The sequence below is a fragment of the Macaca mulatta genome, chromosome 4 (genome assembly GCF_049350105.2).
Source record: "Macaca mulatta isolate MMU2019108-1 chromosome 4, T2T-MMU8v2.0, whole genome shotgun sequence".
Lineage (NCBI taxonomy): Eukaryota > Metazoa > Chordata > Mammalia > Primates > Cercopithecidae > Macaca > Macaca mulatta.
Window position 1 is genome coordinate 181,467,550 of NC_133409.1, and position 20,399 is coordinate 181,487,948.

At 43.5% G+C, this 20,399-nt stretch overlaps 1 protein-coding gene across 4 annotated transcripts in view; it reads left to right on the forward strand.

Annotated features, from left to right (window-relative positions):
- The window catches only part of GMDS (GDP-mannose 4,6-dehydratase), a 629,179-nt gene that overhangs the window by 479,954 nt on the left and 128,826 nt on the right, over window positions 1-20,399 (forward strand). For all 4 annotated transcript variants that reach the window (NM_001266789.1, XM_077998638.1, XM_077998636.1 and 1 more), the window contains 1 exon segment: window positions 19,542-19,660. In NM_001266789.1, the coding sequence (NP_001253718.1) occupies window positions 19,542-19,660 (119 nt within the window).

The following is a 20,399-nucleotide window of genomic DNA, read 5'->3' on the forward strand; positions in this document are numbered from 1 at the left end:
GTCTGATAATTTAAGTTTCTCTAAAGATTTTTAAAAGCATTTTTTGGATATTTTAGAGTTTTCAAATACTCGATAAGTTAAATAATTTTAAAGTGTTAATTCACTGTAGGCTTTTTCTACTTGTTTTTCCAGATTTCATCTAGAATTAAGTAGACTTAATTTTTTAAAACTCCCTTGATCATCTATAATGTGTTTTTAAAATAATTGAACTTCAAGGTGCACTCTTGATTTTTGTTCTGAATCTTGGAGAACACAGGGGCTTTTTTGTTTACTTTTTAGTGGTGTGGACAGGCCCTCCCATGGAAGGGGAGGTTTCTCTAGGTGACTGTTTGCACGTATGGAGTAGAATTTCTTTCCTCCTGTATCACTACACTCAAATGTTACAGTTACAATCATTGTTTTCTCAAATATAACTGGCTTCCCTTTTCATCTGTGTGATCCAGGACATTGCAGAGTCAGCATCTGGGAAATCATTATGACAATAGAGCATCCTAGTCCCGGGTGAGATCAAGTTAGTACGAGCAGTTTGACCACCCGAAAGAACAAAACTCAGATACTCCTCATAGTGGGACATTCTTAGATTAGCAAACAAAAATTAAAAGAAGAATGATTAAATCTAATTATATTCAGTATATTTTTCAGAGCACTGAGTGGAAGAGTGACTTTTAACTTGACATCTTGATTTTTGTGAATGAAGAAACTGGGGAAACACGTTTGAAATGAGTTTTAACCAACAAGTTGCATGGGACGCTAGGTTCCCAGTTACAAAGATGGTGCATGTCCTAGCCTGCCATCTTCAGAGGCACTCGGGGTGGGCAGGCCTTGGTGGTGGGGACTGCGGGGGCCATGGGTTGGTGACGCCCTCACGAGGACCCTGAGTGCTCCTCCTCCTCTGGTGTACTGGGTGGGTTGATGACGCCCTCACGAGGACCCTGAGTGCTCCTCCTCCTCTGGGGTACTGGGTGGGTTGATGATGCCCTCACGAGGACCCTGAGCGCTCCTCCTCCTCTGGGGTACTGGGTGGGTTGATGACGCCCTCACGAGGACCCTGAGTGCTCCTCCTCCTCTGGGGTGCTGGGTTGTCTCCTCTGTGTTCCCACAGCTCCTTTCACACTGGCTCCTCTCCCATCATTTTGGTGGCTGACTGGGCAAGAGGCCATCTTCCCCTCTGGATACTGAGGTCAGCAAGTGGTGACTTATCCCCCCTGGAGCTCCCTTCTTACCACTGAACACAGAGCTGATACACAACTGGTCCCATATACTCATGGTCCAGAAGTGCTGTTTGCTCTTTATCCAAAGTTGTTTGCTAAAGGAGCAGAAACCAACTCAAAGAAATTCATGGAAAACGGGATTGATTATAAGGAGCCTCAGGGCACCTCACAGGAATGGGAAAGGAGGATCTGCTTTCCTCTGTGTCTGCACATCTCTCCTTCACTCCCTCCCTCCTCATGGGCTCCCTTTCCCACTCTGCTGCCCACACAGGTCTCCTTCATGCCTCCCAGTTGCTCCAGCTGGCTCCGCCCCTGGTGACAGTCTCACGACTTCGTGCTCAACCCTTTCCCGCTGTTTCTGCCTCTGTGTCTCATACTGCAAATGTCTTTGACACTCCCGTTGGCCCAGAATATGTTAGCTCTCCATCCATGGAGACCGAAGGGTATTGGGGGTGGGGGGCTGGGGCGCAGTAGGCACGGGGACAGGTCACCTGGTTTGAATACACCTGGTTTGACTCACCCCTTCATCAAGAGCAGTGTGTGGGGACGGTCTGATCAGGACGAAGGTTTTAGGAAGGAGCCATACCTGATAGTTAACTGGTAACTACCTGAAGCCTCTGTCCCAAAAGTTATTTCTTAACTCAGATTTGGGCTTTTAAAACCCTTTTTCCTATATAAATGTTGAAAGCACGTAGGCCAGGCACAGTGTCTTCCTTGTCTCTTCCTACGTGGTCTCTCCCCAGACTCCAGCACAGTGCCCAGCAACTAGCAGGCACACCGCAAACATTCCTTTCCTGCCTGGTCAGGTCCCCAGGTCAGTTCACAAAAGTCCACACAGCCATTTGTAACCGACATGTAGAAGAGAGTATCAACAAGAAAATGTATTCCAGACACAGCCATTAGAAAAATCACATGAGCATCATGCAGTCGCAAGAATACAGGAAAGGGAGCTGAGGTTCCAGCCCCAGCTCTAACACTTAGCAGGTGCATGACTTCAGGTGAACCATTTACTCTCTCCAGTTTCAGCTGCTTCATCTTTAACATTTGTCGAATTGAATGAGAACACCTCTAAGGCCCCTTCCAGCTATTAAATTCTGTGGCTTTGACTAACATAATCAGGATTTAATTCACTCCACCCTATTAGTCTTCCTTCCCTATGCTATTTATGGGTGCAAGAGTTTGATTGTGGAGATGAACTACACATTCTCCCAGGTACCAGTAACTCCCTCAAGATGTGTAATCATCACTGTCATCATCCTGATGAAAAAATTAGCTGGGCGTGGTGGCGCACACCTGTAGTCCCAGCTCCTCTAGAGGCTGAGGCGTGAGAATCACTTGAACCCGGGAGGCAGAGGTTGCAGTGAGCTGAGATCGTGCCACCGCACTCCAGCCTGGGTGACACAGTGAGACTCCGTGTCAAAAATAATAATAAATAAATAAAACAGCCCCTGAGGTAGGCATTATTATTATTTTTTATTATTATTTGAGAAAAGACTGGTCTCTAACTCCTGACCTCAGGTGGTCCGCCTGCCTCGGCTTCCCAAAGTGCTGGGATTACAGGCGTGAGCCCCCACGCCTGTAATCCAGAAGTCACCCAGAGAGTAGTGGGGCTGGAGTTTAGATGCGGGTTTCTGATTCCCAGCCTGAGCTCCAGCCACAGAGTTTCTCAGCGTGCTTCCCAGATCAGCAGCCCCCTGCTTCAACTTGCACATTCTCCAGCTCCACCCAGGCCTATTGAATCTGAATCCCCGGGGCTCAAGGGGCCAGCAGCCTGCGTTCTAATCTTCCAGAGGATTGCAGTGCACACTTGTAGCCTAGCAGATGACTCTAATGCACACTAACGTCTGAGAACACCTACCCCCTCTTCAGCACTGCATTTCACCAGACTCCAAAGGGTTTCTCAGGTGTTTACTCCCAGGTAGTCCAGTTGGGGAGGGAGTGTGGTGTGAGTGCCCATTTGTGGATGGATGAGGCAGGCAGGCATGCAAATGTCAAGTGCCTGTACATCAGGAGCTAGTTGTACTGCTTTTCAAACACTCACTCTTTCCCAGTTGTCATCACTGATGAAATCACTACTGAAGAAGTCAGGAGGTAGAGATAATGACAAAGAAGGGAGGAGGGGCCATTGTTCCTCTAGTTGTGCTATGAAGAAAATAAGGAGGCCTTCTCCAAGAAGCCCGGGCAGAGTGTCTTAGCAGGATGAGCAAACAGGATTAGGGTAGGGTGTCACATAGCAAGGTTCACTCTCCCTCTTGAACATAAGGCTTGCTCTGTAGCCCCACACAGCCCAGTGTGGTAGCCACAGCCCTGTGTGTCTGTTGAGCACTCAAATTGTGCCTCTTCTGAATTGAGATGCCCTGTGAGGACAAAAGACAGGCTAGACTTCAAAGTCTTGGTACACAGAAAAGGAATGTGAAATATCTCAATCATATTTTGTATTGAAATGGTAACATACTGAATATATTCCATTAAATAAAACATCAAAAGTAGCTTCACCTTTTCTTTTTACTTTTTCAATGCAACTGATAGAAAATTTTATTGTTACATGTGGCTCACATTATATTTCTATTGGGCAGTGCTGTTTTAGACTAATCCTTCAAGCCCTGTCTACACCCACCTTAATGCACACACTATGACGTCCATAAGTTGATATTTGCTGGTAACAGTGATTGTCAACACTTGAACCAAGAGACCTGTGATGATCTTAGGACCTATTCTAAGTATTCTAGTGGGCGTAGAATCAGTTCAGAGGTTAAATTCCCAAAGTCAGAGTTGGACCAAGAGGCAGAATCAGGTGGTCAGGATGACTAGCTTGAAGAATAAGGTCGTAGAAAGGTCATAATGGCTTCCCAGGAATAGATTGAGGTAGCACAGTCAGGAGCCAAGAGCATGAAGATGGAGGATCAGGTGGTCATGAGTGTGAAGAAACTTCCTCCTGCATGCCCAGCGCTTTTCTGTTGTTCCTCCTGGACCAGGAACTAATTCTAGAGTGGCTTACCCAGGTTTCCGAGTGACAGAAGATAATTGGAAGCACCTGGCTGAAGTAGGCGGCTTGGCACGTTGCAGGAAACAGCCACTTCTGGGAAATACGCTGCGACCGTAGTGGTGTTAGGGCCAGTCCGAGCCTTCGTTAGATGGGGGGACCTGAAAGTGAGCTTCCATATCCCAGGTGTGTGTGGTGCGAGTTACTGTTGCCCTCGTTTAAACCTACCACTGCACAATGTTAAAGGTAGATGGAGCTGACATAAAAACTGCAGGCTGAAGCAGTGTTTACATTAGAGACAAGAATAATAACTTCATTGCTGTGCTGAAACAATCAGCTGACATTAGAGTTATCACAGGGTAGCTCTTTGTGGTAGATTTTTTTCTGGAGATGGCTACAGTAACCCCTCCCATCCTGCATGCCCTTTTGCAGTGTGACTCCACCACCCCTCCCGTAAGGGGAGCGTCTGTTTCCCCTTTGTGTGAATTTGGGCTGATCCTGTAGCCAGTGTATGTGGAGGATGTGAACTGGACAGCTTCCAGGCCAAGGCCTTAGGATGCTTTGCAGCTTTTGTTTTGCCACCTTGGAAGCAGCCACCAAGTAAAGAAGCATCAACTAGACTAATGAACAACGACAGAACGCTTATCTTAGAACGCTTAGCTGGAGAATGACCCACGTGGAGGAGAACTGGGGTGCATCCAGCACCCAGCACCAGACCTGTGAGGGAGGCCATCCTGGCCCCACTGCCCCAGTCAGACCCCCATGGCCATCACCACCGAGAGCAGAGAGAAACTGTGTCCTCTGAACCCTCTTGAGTTCCTGCTCACTGAATCGCAAACAATCAAAAAGCTGCAGCCAGCCGGGCGCGGTGGCTCACGCCTGTAATCCCAGCACCTTGGGAGGCCGAGGCAGGCGGATCACCTGAGGTCAGGAGTTCAAGACCAGCCTGACCAACATGGTGAAAGCCTCTCTCCACTAAAAAAAAAAAAAATTCAAAAATTAGCCAGGCGTGGTGGTGGGTGCCTGTAATTCCAGCTACTCAGGAGGCTGAGGCAGGAGAATCGCTTGAACCCGGGAGGCGGAGGTTGCAGTGAGCCAAGATCGCGCCATTGTACTCCAGCCAGGGAGACAAAAGCGAAACTCCATCTCAGGGAAAAAAAAAAAAAAGCTGCAGCCATGAGGCTTTGGGATGGCTTGTTAAGCATCAGCAGACAGTGAAACAGCCTTTATTTATATGTGTATTTTTCATTAAGGTTCTTTCATACATTATTTACATGGTCACATAATTGGGGTATATATTGTTTATGGTAATTCTTTATGTGCTCATTCAGAATGTATTATGCTGCATACTGTATCCAGCAAGTTATACAGGTTTGGTGCTTATCTTTTCAGATGTCATGCTTTAAAAATGGATATATGGAGAAACAATTTTTTTTTAATTATCCTTTAAGTTCTGAGATACATGTGCAGAACGTGCAGGTTTGTTTCATAGGTATACATGTGCCAGGGTGGTTTGCTGCACCCAGCAACCCGTCATCTACATTAAGTATTTCTCCTAATGCTCTCCCTCCCCTAGCCACCCACCCACCGACAGGTCCCAGTGTGTGACGTTCCCCTCCCTGTGTCCATGTGTTCTCATCGTTCAGCTCCCACTTATGAGTGAGAAAATGTGGTGTTTGGTTTTCTATTCTTGTGTTAGTTTGCTGAGAATGATGGTTTCCAGCTTCATTCATTTTCCTGCAAAGGGTATGAACTCATCCTTTTTTAGGGTGCGTAGTATTCCATGGTGTATATGTGCCACATTTTCTTTATGCAGTCTATAACTGATGGGCATTTGGGTTGGTTCCAAGTCTTTGCTATTGTGAATAGTGCTGTAATGAACATTCATGGTCATGTGTCTTTATAATAGAATGATTTATAATCCTTTGGGTATGTACCCAGTAATGGGATGGCTGGGTCAAATGGTATTTCTGGTTCCAGATCTTTGAGGAATTGCCACACTGTCTTCCACAATTGTTGAACTAATGTACACTCCCACCACCAGTGTAAAAGCATTCCTATTTCTCCACATCCTCTCCAGCATCTTTTGTTTCCTGACTTTTTAATGATCATCATTCTAACTGGCGTGAGATGGTATCTCATTGTGGTTCTTATTTGCATTTCTCTAAAGACCAGTGATGATGAGCTTTTTTTCATGTTTGTTGGCCACATAAATGCCTTCTTTTGAGAAGTGTCTGTTCATATCCTTCACCCAGTTTTTGATGGAGTTGTTGTTTTCTTGTACATTTGTTTAAGTTCCTTATAGATTCTGGATATTAGCCCTTTGTCAGATGGATAGATTACAAAATTTTTCTCCCATCCTGTAGGTTGTCTCTTTACTCTGATGATAGTTTCTTTTGCTGTGCAGAAACTCTTTAGTTTAATGAGATCCCATTTGTCAATTATGGCTTTTGTTTCCATTGTTTTTGGTGTTTTAGTCATGAAGTCTTTGCCCATGCCTATGTCCTGAATGGTATTGCCTAGGTTTTCTTCTAGGTTTTTTATTATTTTAGGGCTCACTTAAGTCTTTAATCCGTCTTGAGTTAACTTTTGTATAAGGCATAAGAAAGGGGTCCAGTTTCAGTTTTCTGCGTATGGCTAGCCAGTTTTTCAACACCATTTGTTAAAAATAGGGAACCCTTTCCCCATTGCTTGTTTTTGTCAGGTTGTCAAAGATCAGACAGCTGTAGATGTGTGGTGTTAATTCTGAGGCCTCTGTTCTGTTCCATTGGTCTATATATTTGTTTTGGTACTAGTACCATGCTATTTTGGGTACGGTGGTCTTGCAGTATAGTTTGAAGTCAGGTAGTGTGATGCCTCCAGCTCTGTTCTTTTTACTGAGGATTGTCTTGGCTATACGGGCTCTTTTTTGGTTCCATATGAAATTTAAAGTAGTTTTTTCTAATTCTATGAAGAAAGTCAATGGCAGCTTGATGGGGATAGCGTTGAATCTACAGATTACCTTGGGCAGTATGTCCATTTTCACGATACTGATTCTTCCTATCCATGATCATGGAAAGTTTTTCCATTTCTTTGTGTCCTCTCTTATTTCCTTGAGCAGTGGTTTGTAGTTCTCCTTGAAGAGGTCCCTCACATCTCTTGTAAGTTGTATTCCTAAGTATTTTATTCTCTTAGTAGCAATTGTGAATGGGGAGTTCACTCATGATTTGACTGTTTGTCTATTATTGGTGTATAGGAATGCTTGTGATTTTTGCATATTGATTTTGTATCCTGAGACTTTGCGAAGTTGCTTATCAGCTTAAGGAGATTTTGGGCTGAGACGATAGGGTTTTCTAAATATACAATCATGTCATCTGCAAACAGAGACAATTTTACTTACTCTCTTCCTATTCGAATACTCTTTATTTCTTTCTCTTGCCTGATTGCCCTGGCCAGAGCTTCCAACACTATGTTGAATAGAAGTGGTGAGAGAGGGCATCCTTGTCTTGTGCCAGTTTTCAAAGGGAATGCTTCCAGCTTTTGCTCATTGGCCGAAAATTTTCTTTTCGTGTTGTATCTCAGCCAAGTTTTGGTATCAGGATGATGCTGGCCTCATAAAATGACTTAGGGAGGATTCCCTCTTTTTCTATTGCTTGAAATTGTTTCAGAAGAATGGCACCAGCTCCTCTTTGTACCTCTAGTAGAATTCAGCTGTGAACCCATCTGGTCCTGGGCTTTTTTTGGTTGGTAGGCTATTAATTACTGCCTCAATTTCAGAACTTGTTATTGGTCTGTTCAGGGATTTGACTTCTTCCTGGCTTAGTCTTGGGAGGCTGTATGTGTCCAGGAATTTTTCCATTTCTTCTAGATTTTCTAGTTTATTTGCATAGAGGTGTTTATAGTATTCTCTGATGGTAGTTTGTATTTCTGTGGGATCAGTGGTGATATCCCCTTTATCATTTTATTTTGTGTCTATTTGATTCTTCTCTCTTTCCTTCTTTATTATTCTGACTAGCAGTCTACTTATTTTGTTAATCTTTTCAAAAAACCAGCTCCTATATTCATTGATTTTTTTGAAGGGTTTTTCATGTCTCTTATCTCCTTCAGTTCTGCTCTAATCTTAGTTAGTTCTTGTCTTCTCCTTGCTTTTGAATTTGTTTGCTGTTACTTCTCTAGTGCTTTTAATTGTGATGTTAGGGTGTTGATTTTAGATCTTTTCTGCTTTCTCCTGTGGGCATTTAGTGCTATAAATTGTCCTCTAAACACTGCTTTAGGTGTGTCCCAGAGATTCTGGTACGTTGTATCTTTGTTCTTATTGGTTTCAAATAACTTACTGAGTTCTGCCCTAATTTTGTTATTTACCCAGTAGTCCTTATTCAGGAGCAGGTTGTTCAGTTTCCATGTATTTATGCGGTTTTGAGTGAGTTCCTTAATCCTGAGTTCTAATTTGATTGCACTGTGGTCTGAGAGACTGTTTGTTATACTTCCGTTCTTTTGCATTTGCTGAGGAGTGTTTACTTCCAATTATGTGGTCAGTTTTAGAATAAGTGCAGTGTGGTCCTGAGAATAAATTATATTCTCTTGATTTGCAGTGGAGAGTTCTGTAGCTGTCTATTAGATCTGCTTGGTCCAGAGCTAAGTTCAAGTCCTGAATATCCTTGTAAATTTTCTGTCTCAATGATCTAATATTGACAGTGGGGTGTTAAGTCTCCCACTATTATTGTGTGGGAGTCTAAGTCTCTTTGTAGGTCTCTAAGAACTTGCTTTATGAATCTGGGTGCTCCTGTATTGGGTGCATATATATTTAGGACAATTAGCTCTTCTTGTTGCATTGATCCCTTTACCATTATGTAATGCCCTTCTTTGTCTTTTTTGATCTTTGTTGGTTTAAAATCTGTTTTATCAGAGACTAGGGTTGCAATCCCTGCCTTTTTTTTTTCTTTTTTGCTTTCCATTTGCTTCGTAAATATTCCTCCATCCCTTTATTTTGAGCCCATGTGTGTCTTTGCACATGAAATGGGTCTCCTGAATACAGCACACCTATGGGTCTGACTCTTTATCCAATTTGCCAGTCTGTGAGTTTTAATTGGGGCATTAAGCCCATTTACAATTAAGGTTACTATTGTTATGTGTAAATTTAATCCTGTAATTATGATGCTAGCTGGTTATTTTGGCCATTCGTTGATGCAGTTTCTTCACAATGTTGATAGTGTTTACAATTTGGCATGTTTTTGCAGTGGATGGTACCAGTTTTTCCTTTCTATATTTAGTGTTCCTTCAGGAGCTCTTGTAAGGCAGGCCAGGTGGTGACAAAATCTCTCAGCATTTGTTTGTCTGTAAAGGATTTCATTTCTCCTTCACTTTTGAAGCTTAGTTTGGCTGGATATGGAATTCTGAGTTGGAAATTCTTTTCTTTAAGAATGTTGAATATTGGCCCCCACTCTTTTCTGGCTTGTAGGGTTTCTGCCAAGAGATCCGCTGTTAGTCTGATGGACTTCCCTTTGTGGGTAACCCGAGCTTTCTCTCTGGCTGCCCTTAACATTCTTTCCTTCATTTCAACCCTGGTGAATCTGACGATTATGTGTCTTGGGGTTGCTCTTCTTGAGGAGAATCTTTGTGGTGGTCTCTTTATTTCCTGAATTTGAATGTTCGCCTGTCTTGCTAGATTGGGGAAGTTCTCCTGGATGATATCCTGAAGAGTGTTTTCCAACTTGGTTCCGTTCTCCCTGTCACTTTCAGGTACACCAGTCAAAGGTAGGTTTGGTCTTTTCACATAGTCCCAGATTTCTTGAAGGCTTTGTTCGTTCCTTTTCATTCTTTTTCTCTAATCTTGTCTTCACACTGTATTTCATTAAGTTGATCTTCAATCTCTTATACCCTTTTTTCCACTTGATTGATTTGGCTATTGATACTTGCATATGCTTCACAAAGTTCTCGTGCTGTGTTTTTCAGCTCCATCAGGTCATTTATATTCTTCTCTAAACTGGCTATTCCAGTTAGCAGTTCATCTAACATTTTCTCAAGGTTCTTAGCTTCCTTGCATTGGGTTAGAGCACGCTCCTTTAGCTCGGAAGAGTTTATTACCTGCCTTCTGAAACCTACTTCTGTCAATTTGTCAAACTCATTCTCCATCCAGGTTTGTTCCCTTGCTGGCGAGGAGTTGTGATCCTTTGGAGGAGAAGAGGCGTTCTGGTTTTTGGAATTTTCAGCCTTTTAGCACTGGTTTTTCTTCATCTTCATGGAGTTATCTATCTTTGATCTTTGATGTTGGTGACCTTTGGGTGGAGTTTTTGTGTGGACATCCTTTTTGTTGATGTTGATGCTACTCCTTTCTGTTAGTTTTCCTTCTAACAGTCAGTCCCTACTGGGCGCGGGTGGTCACGCCTATAATCCCAACACTTTGGGAGGCCAAGGCAGGTGGATCACAAAGTTAGGAGATCAAGACCATCCTGGCCAATATGGTGAAACCCCATCTCTTCTAAAAATACAAAAATTAGCTGTGTGTGATGGTGTGCACCTTAATCCCAACTACTCAGGAGTCTGAGGCAGGAGAATCGCTTAAACCTGGGAGGCGGAGGTTGCAGTGAGCTGAGATCGCGCCATTGCACTCCATCCTGGCAACAGAGCAAGACTCCATCTCAAATAAATAAACATGAAAAAACCGGCCCCTCTGCTGCAGGTCTGCTGGAGTTTGCTGGAGGTCCACTCCAGACCCTGTTTGTTTTGGTATCACCAGCGGAGGCTGCAGAACAGCAAAGATTGCTGCCTGTTCTTCCTCTAGGAGCTTCATCCCAGAGGGGCACCAGCCAGATGCCAGCCGGAGCTCTCCTGTGTGAGGTGTCTGTCCACCCCTGCTGGGAGGTGTCTCCCAGTCAGGAGGCACAGGGGTCAGGGACCCACTTGAGGAGGCCGTCTGTCCCTTAGCAGAGCTCGAGCATTGTGCTGGGAGATCCACTGCTCTCTTCAGAGCCGGCAGGCAGGAACGTTTTAAGTCTACTGAAACAGCGCCCGCAGTCACCGCTTTCCCCAGGTGCTCTGTCCCAGGGAGATGGGAGTTTTATCTATAAGCTCCTGACTAGGATTGCTGCCTTTCTTTCAGAAATGCTCTGCCCAGAGAGGAGGAATCTAGCGAGGCAGTCTGGCCACAGCAGCTTTGCCAAGCTGTGGTGGGCTCCGCCCCATTCAAACTTCCTGGTGGCTTTGTTTACACTGTGAGGGGAAAACCGCCTACTCAAGCCTCAGTAATGGCAATGCCCCTTCCCCTACGAAGGTCCGATGTCCCAGGTCGACTTCATACTGCTGTGCTGGCAGCCAGAATTTCGAGCCAGTGGATCTTAGCGTGCTGCGCACTGTGGGGGTGGGATCTGCTGAGCTAGACCACTTGGCTCCCTGGCTTCAGCCCTCTTTCCAGGGGAGTGAACGGTTCTTGTTCACTGGTGTTCCAGGTGCCACCAGGGCATGAAAAAAAAAAACTCCTGCAGCTAGCTCAGTGTCTGCCCAGTTTTTTGCTTGAAATCCAGGGCCCTGGTGGTGTAGGCACCCAAAGGAATCTCCTGGTCTGTGGGTTGCAAAGACCATGGGAAAAGCGTAGTATCTAGGCCAGAATCCACTGTTCACCATGGCACAGTCCCTCAAAGCTTCCCTTGGCTAGGAGATGGAGTTCCCCAACCCCTTGTGCTTCCCAGATGAGAGAACACCCTACCCTGCTCCGGCTCACCCTCTGTGGGCTGCACCCACTGTCTAACCAGTCTCAATGAGATGAGCCCGGTACCTCAGTTGGAAATGCAGAAATCACCTGCTTTCTGCGTTGATCCCTTTGGGAACTCCAGACCGGAGCTGTTCCTATTCAGCCATCTTCAAGAAGTACATTTTTAAATGGCTGAATATAAGGGCATTTTCATTCAACACTCCTTTTTTTGAAACCCTCTGAAATCAAGAAAAATAATAAAGCTAAGAGAAAACTTCTTCTTCATTATAACAGTGAAATTGGACACAACTTGAAATGTGAGGTATTAATAATTTGAGGCTGCTGGCTCACTCCTTTTGTCCCAGCACTGTGCGAGGCCAAGGCAGGAAGATTTCTTGAGGCCAGGAGCAATGTAGCCCATACATACATTTTTACTATTTTTGCATATTAAAAATAAAAAACATCAGCCAAGTGTGGTGGTGCTGCCTGTAGTGCCAGTTAGTTGGAAGGCTGAAGCTGGAGGATCACTTGAGTCCAGGAGTTCGCGGCTGCAGTGAGCTACGATCATGCCACGGCACTACAGCCTGGGTGACAGGGTAAGACCCTGTCTACAAAGAAATGAAAAAGTATTTGAGAGAGATACCATGAAATTTGAAGAAAATTTAGAGCAGATGTTAGGAACTATACACACAGGCTGTGAATTTTGCGCAAAATAATTTCAGTCCTAAAAAACCCATAAAATAATATTACCTATTAGAAAGAAGTGGAAAATATCCTCATAGATACCCACTTGTACACTACACAATGGCAAGAAGGTGTTGCTGAAGGAAAAGACAATTTCTTTTTTTTAATGTTTAATTTTTTTTTTTTTTTTTTGAGATAAAATCTCTGTCACCCATGCTGGAGTGCAGTGGCACGATCTCAGCTCACTGCCACCTCCACCTCTGGGGTTCGAGTGATTGTTGTGCCTCAGCCTCTGAGGTGGCCGGGATTACAGGTGCCCCCCCCCCAACATGCCCAGCTAAGTTTTGTATTTTTAGTAGAGACGGAGTTTTGCCATGTTGGCCAGGCTGGTCTTAAACTCCTCACCTCAAGATATCTGCCTGCCTCAGCCTTCCAAAGTGCTAAGATGGCAGGTGTGAGCCACCACATCTAGCCAGAAGCCAATTTTATTGTCATGGCATAGCCTCCTAGCCTCCTAGCCAAGGAACACTGCAGATTGTGATCTGGGGTGGAGGCAGAGTGAAAGTAAACATCGCCAGATAGCGCTAGGGAAGCCCTACAATTCATGTGCTCCTTTCCACTAATCACACTAACCAGCAAAATCTTGAGAAATTGTGGCAGCCATGTCCTGGGGCAAAGCATGCAATGAAGTTGGTGGGAGGGCTTTGAGAGAAGCCTGAATTAAAGCTGCAGGCTGTCCTCCGTGTACTTTCCTGTTCCCCCTCCCAAGATTCTTCAGCAAACAGCCAGCCTCATTCAAGTATAATAATAAGTAGAAAGGCACTACCCCAGAATCTACGCTTGAGTGTGAGTGGGGAAAGGATTGCAAGAAGAAGAAAAGGAACATAAGCAAAACGAATGTGTGGTGCATATCATAAGGGGTGTCATTCAAAACAATAAGCAGCTGGAGCTTGGGTAACTGTTCTCTGTAGTCAAAGAAATCACAGGCAACATATTTTTGTTAAGTTTGCTGAAAGCAAAGGTGGGCAAATTATAGTCCATGGGCCTTGTAACTGTTTTATTGGAACACAGTCTTACCCACTTGATGCCATTTTGTCCGTTGCTGTTTTGTGCTACAACAGCAGAGAAACAGAGACAATATGGTTCACAAACCTAAAATACATACTATCTGGCTTTGTAAGAAAAAAGGTGTCTGTCTCCTAGCTTAAATAAAGTCACAGAAAGATAAAAAGCAAGCTGGTAGTAAACAGGAAAACTATGAAAGAGAAAAAAACCCTTACAGAAATTGAAACCATATTAGCAACAAAATATAAAGTAAATTTTACTAAAACAATCAGGTGAGCAGGCTGGAGGAAATCATATAAATGAATATGAAACAAAACCCAAACATCATTAGCTCGGAGGTGATAGATGTAAAAGATAGAACGAAAGAGATATAACATATGCATAATTGGTGTGCATGAAAAAGAAATGGAATAGAAGAAATAAGATATATTCAAAGATAAATAGAAGAAATAAATATATAACTAGAATCTGCAAATTGAAAGAACAGATAATATCCTGGAAAACTGATTCAGAATTATAAACACAAGACTAGGAGCTGTTCGATTTTATATTGTTTCTAGGGAAGAGAAACATTAACCCCAACATGAAGTTTGTAGCTGTGTATTCCTGGCTAGAGTTAAAAGATAGAGGGCAAAACGAAGTTTGACATTGCCTCTTTCTTTCAGTACATATGGTGTCGATATAGAATGATATGTTAGCAAAGAAAAAAGCAAGAGCTATATGGCTTTCTGGGTTGTGTTCTTTTATTTTTGGTCCTTTTATTAATTAATTTTTTTTTTTCTGTTCAGTAACATCATGTCTTTAAAATGTCTAGAAGTCCCTTAATCTAAGGAATCCATGTGACACAGCATTTTGGCCCAGGAAGAAAATAGACATAGAGATAGCCATAAGGCCAGACTTTGGTTTTACACTGTTTGTTTTTATTAGTATAGTTTTATTAATTAAAACTAACCCAAAGACCTAAGACCTACCGATGTGGATTCCACAAAGAATAAGACCACAAAACTACTGGAGGTCCTGACTCAAACTAAACACAAGGCTGCCATCATGAAAACAGCTACTAAATGTTTAGAGATGAAATGCATATGAATGGGTTCACACTGGGCGTCCTTTCTCTGGAAATTTAATTTCCATTTGTTCAAATTTCCATGATTTTTATTAAAGTTATTTCATACATGTTCTCCCCTGAAATGCGTATACATACATAATTGTGTGTGTCTGTGTGCATGTGTGTGTGTGTGTGTGTGTGTGTGGTTTTTAAGATTTTTGTGACAGTAGCACGTAAAGCACAAAAGCACCAGGGTGAAAAATAGCAGTCACATAGACATAGTTAAACATAACCTTCATTAACAAATCTTGTTATTCATGGATGCCAGCTCAGTTAATAAGTGTTTGTGTCTTGGATACTGAACTGGAGGTTAATGTCGAGGTGGAAGCAATTGTAGAATCCAAATTTTTAAGACAAACACACATCCCACCACAGAAGGCATGCATGGAATCAGGTGTAGTCAGTCGGCTGTGGTGACGCACTTGGAGTGTTCTCCTTCATTGGCCCAGCTCTGAACAGCCACTGGAGCCGGCAGCTTCCCGAGAGGAGCGGCCTTCCTGAGCCTCCCAAACCACTTCCGCATCCACCCCTCAAATTACCAAATGGGAGACTGGGAGAGGGGGGTATTTTTATTTGACATTTTACAATTAAAGTTTTATAGGCCGGGAGCGGTGGTTCACGCCTGTAATCCCAGCACTTTGAGAGGCCGAGGCTGGCAGATCACAAGATCAGGAGTTCAAGACCAGCCTGACCAACATGGCTAAACCCCGTCTCTACTAAAAGTACAAAAATTAGCCAGGTGTGGTGGTGCACACCTGTAATCCCAGCTACTCGGGAGGCTGAGGCAGGAGAACTGCTTGAACCCTGGAGGCGGAGGTTGCAGTGAGCCGAAATTGTGCCACTGCACTCCAGCCTGGGTGACAGAGCGAGATTCTGTCTAAATAAATAAATAAATAATAAAATTAAAGTTTTATTTTGACTTCTCCAAATTGGATTTGTAGAACAGATAGACTATATAGTTATAAAATAGTACATGTCCAAATTTAAGTAATATTTATACCCGTCTTGACTTGGCCATCAAAAGTCAATGGTATGGAGTCAGATTTCCCTTAAACTTCATTTGCTTAAAAGCCCTTGAATGCAAGACAGGATTTGAAAACTGCACTGTTTTTTGGCAATTAAGGGACATTCTTATGTTAAAGAATCTGAGGCCCTGGCACATTCCTTAACTGATTTGCTTTCCTCTCCATGAGATGGATTAAAAAGGAGACTTTTTTCATGTGCACTGGTAATCAGGTCAGGACTGAAAGTAAATAAGTGTTTGAGGAAGTGGACAAGTCAGTCACATCCTCAAAGGACACCAGAGGAATGCAGGCAGACTGTCTTTTTCCTTCTTCATTCCTTGAGAGACAGAGAGAGAAGACTGACCTCTAAACCATGTAACCTCAACGCTGTTTCTCTAGTCAGAAGCCAGAGCTGGGTGGCGATTTGCTCACAGAGTGTGGCCTGGCCATGTCATGGGTCATGTGGTCCAGCATGTGAACAGGAAGGTGAGAACGGGTGAACTTTTGCCTCAGTTGTGCCATCCATCAGAGAATAAATGGAGCACATCAACGTGTGCAGCTGTATAAGGAGGCGGATGGCTGCGTCCTTCTCACACAGGGGCCTTTGTCTGCTGGACATGATCTAGCATTACAACGGGACGCACTCAGCCTCGGCTTTGTGGTGAATTACTAACCCATTATCACACCAGAACACAGGATAATTTATCTTCTAATCCAGAGTGTCACCTGTTCTTCATTTACCAGTCAATAACCATTAATTATGCTCAGTGGAAATTTAAACAAAGCTCTATCCCTCTGTTGAAACCAGTAAACTATTCAGTAATAACAAATAAATCTGGAGTTGTATATCCTTTCTCTTCTCATTCCCAGACTGGAGTCTGGTACAATATGAACGTTAGAGGAAATGCCTAGAAATTGATAGGTCAAAGGCCACAGATAGTCTGATGGAGAAGAAAAGAGCAGATTCTTGGCTCTCACTCTAGTAAAAGGAGAGGCCCTGACTGATTCCCAGATTCCTGCCGGGAACAAAACAAGCACCAGGGGACCCGGGCCGGTGTTTAAAGGGATCCACCGTTAACCAACAGCCATATTTTCTCCTTACATTTTTAGCAAGCCCTTGCCTTCTTTCACATGACTAAAAATAGGACTTTTTCGAGACCATTCTAACACAGCGGACTTTCTAAAGAAATAAAATAAGCTGAGTGGTCCTGAAAGACCTATTTGAAATGTTATTTTTAGAATGGAAATTTGAGTCAAACACATTTAAGTGTATTTACCCCCTTACATCTAATCCCGCAGAAGAATGTTCAGATAGAAATTCTAGCCATAAGCATAATTTAATTTTTCCTAAAAATTCTGAAGGTATTTTGGCAAAAGTCAAAATAAGTTTCTGTGTGTGTTGTGTGTGCACGTGTGCCTGTGTGTGTGTCCACGGGTACGCTCGCGCTCCCACTTGGGTGAAGTGGGAGGCGCAGCTCAGTTGGGAAGGGGGCCCAAGGGCAGGCCCGATCCCATTGAAGCCACCACACTGTGTGCACTGGAATTCATGCCAATGGCCAGACTTGGGACCCTGGTCCAGGACCTAGAGAGGGGTCGGCGTTCCCAGACAGACGAGGAGACAGGGCGTTCCAGGGCGTTCCAGGGCGTTCCAGGCCGCGGGAATTTCACTTGCAGGCGCAGGCTCACTAGGCGTCTGCTCAGGCACACAGGCCTTGGTGCCCCTTTCAAAAAGACACCTTGGGGAACTCCTTGACAGACGGTGCTGCGCCTGGGCTGCATTTCAGACCCCATTGCTCTCCTCAGCCCCCAGTGTTTAACAGCGTTCAGGGAGCTACCAAGCCATTGTAGACTCCATCTGCTTGCATGGACTATCCCACAACAGTGAACAACTTGTATTTCATGCCTTTTAAAAGCTCATGCTTTATTAGTAGTAGTGGTGGTGTTAGTGTAACATTTAAAAAGTGTTGGGGCTAAGTTCACCAACCATGATTTCTTAAGGCAAAATGAAATTGGGTATTTCATTAATGTGAACAAAATTGTCTTCTCGCCAAGATAATTTCATCTGTCAGTTACTTTATAGAATATCACTGACTTGAAACCATTACCATTGTACCAACCAGCATGCCACATCTCCAAGGCATGTAAAATAGCCCAAAATCTTATCTTCTATATGATTTAAAACAATCTTGTAATAGACCAAAAATATAAAAACATACACAGGAAATAACTTCAGGTAAAGGAGAAATTATTTTTAATTTTATTTTTTAGAAGGTTTCCACAAATTCAAATGAATAAAAAGGAAATTAAACTTTTTTGGTGGCATTTTCTAAGAGAAAATAGGCTGGCTCATTGATTTTAACAACTTCTTGTTTTCAGCTTATCAAGGAACAACTTAGGGAGACACAAACCAAAACAGTTTTGTTTAAATGCTAGAACAAGAGTTCAATGCATGTATCATTGGAGGCTGTGTTGTAATTAAGTCCTTATTGTTTTTACCTATTTTATTTTGAGAATTGGGTGGAAGTGATGAAAAAATAGAGAACGATTTTTTTTTCTTTTTTGTTTCAACCTTTTTTCAAGAGACGTATTCCTGTTGGATTCCTGCTACGCTTGATTTTTTTTAAAACTGCATCTTCTATCTGTGTTTAAAAAAAAATCTTTAAGGTGTGATTGCAAGGTACAGGAACTCCGGCTCTATCTGCTGCTGATAAAAGCTAACCAAGGGGAGCGGGGCTGTGCTGGTGCCACCAGTCTGTGTCTTGGATATGCAGGGCCATTTTCACCCACCAGACTCCTGACTCCTGCTGAGAAAGTGTGTACCTGTATAGACATCCATTTTGATGTGGAAGTTGGTCACCTGGCCTTGAAATGCTGCCTTATGAACCCATTAACTCTGGCATAAATGTTTTCGTTGCCTCTCAGACAACTTTTTTATAATAGTAGTACTCTCCATTACGTGGTGGTTTTTCCGTTAATGGTTTGCGCTTATTTTGTTTTGTGACTAGTACATTCTCAACTTTATTATTCAAAAATTAGGTTCTACTTTTGAAGACAAACATCTGTCTTTAAATGGTTTTCTCCTTGCCTGCTATCTATGATATGAAGAAAAATTAGTGCTTTTAGAACTGTTCTTTTTGGCCAGGCGCAGTGGCTTACGCCTGTAATCCCAGCACTTTGGGAGGCCGAGGCGGACGGATCACAAGGTCAGGAGATCGAGACCATCCTGGCTAACACGGTGAAACACCGTCTTTACTAAAAATACAAAAAATTACCTGGGTGCGGTGGCGGGCGCCTGTAGTCCCAGCTACTCAGGAGGCTGAGGCAGGAGAATGGCGTGAACCCGGAAGGCGGAGCTTGCAGTGAGCTGAGATAGCACCACTGCACTCCAGGTTGGACAACAGAGGGAGACTCCGTCTCAAAAAAAAAAAAAAAAAAAAGAACTGTTCTTTTTGTAAATAATACTATAAAAAGGTTATTTGCTATACACACTGCTTCACATCACATTCCTCTCCGTTGTGGTCTGAGGACCTGCAACATGAGAATCACCTGTGATGTTCAGGATACAGATTCTGAGAAACAATCTCCAGGCCTCTGAGCCCACCCCGCTGTGGGCTGCAGCCCTGGCATCCACACCAAAATGTTCCTCATATTATTCTGATGCTCAGTAAAAGTTGGGAGCCATTGCTGTTGTGGTTAGAATGTAGTATGAAATTCATGCTCATGTTCCAGCTGTCCATGTCCTTATCTGATTATGTGCGCTGGAAAACTGTGTGGCCACTTAGTGTGACTCCAGAATGAACTTGCCTCTGTTTCCCTCTAGGCTATGTGGCTGATGTTGCAGAATGATGAGCCAGAGGACTTCGTCATAGCTACTGGGGAGGTCCATAGTGTCCGGGAATTTGTCGAGAAATCATTCATGCACATTGGAAAAACCATTGTGTAAGTACACCTGAGAAGTGACTACTTCTAGCTGTCTGGCAGGTATGCACCTGAGCTTGCTGAAGCCTCGGTTCTAGCTGTCATCTTCCCCCTTCAGTCTCCTGAAGAGCAATACAGAAAGTTTCAGTGTGGAGCGGGGCCTTTGCTCTGCTCTGCATCCAACCCTACTTGTGTTATTTGTCAAATGTTGGTCAGCATCTAAATCAAGTTTTTCCAAATTTCTTTCATCTTTCTTTTAAGATGTTTTTGGCCACACATGGTGGTTCATGCCTGTAATCCCAGCACTTTGGGAAGCCGAGGTGGGAAGATCATGAGGTCAGGAGTTCAAGACCAGCCTGACCAACATGGTGAAACCCTGTCTCTACTAAAAATACAAAAATTAGCCAGTCGTATGCACCTGTTATTCCAGCTACTCAGGAGGCTGAGGCAGGAGAATTGCTTGAACCCGGGAGGCAGAGGTTGCAGTGAGCTGAGATTGTGCCATTGCACTCCAGCCTGGGTGACAGAGCAAGACTCTGTCTCGGGGGAAAAAAAAAAAAAAGATGTTTTCAATTTCATTTATTTGTAAATATTATTTTTTTAAGTTTGAAATTTATCGCAATATAAGCACCTTCTTTTTTTTTTTTTTTTTTGGAGACAGAGTCTTGCTCTGTTGCTCAGGCTAGAGTGCAGTGGTACGATCTTGGCTCACTACAACCTCTGCCTCCCAAGTAGCTGGGATTACGGGAATGTGCCACTA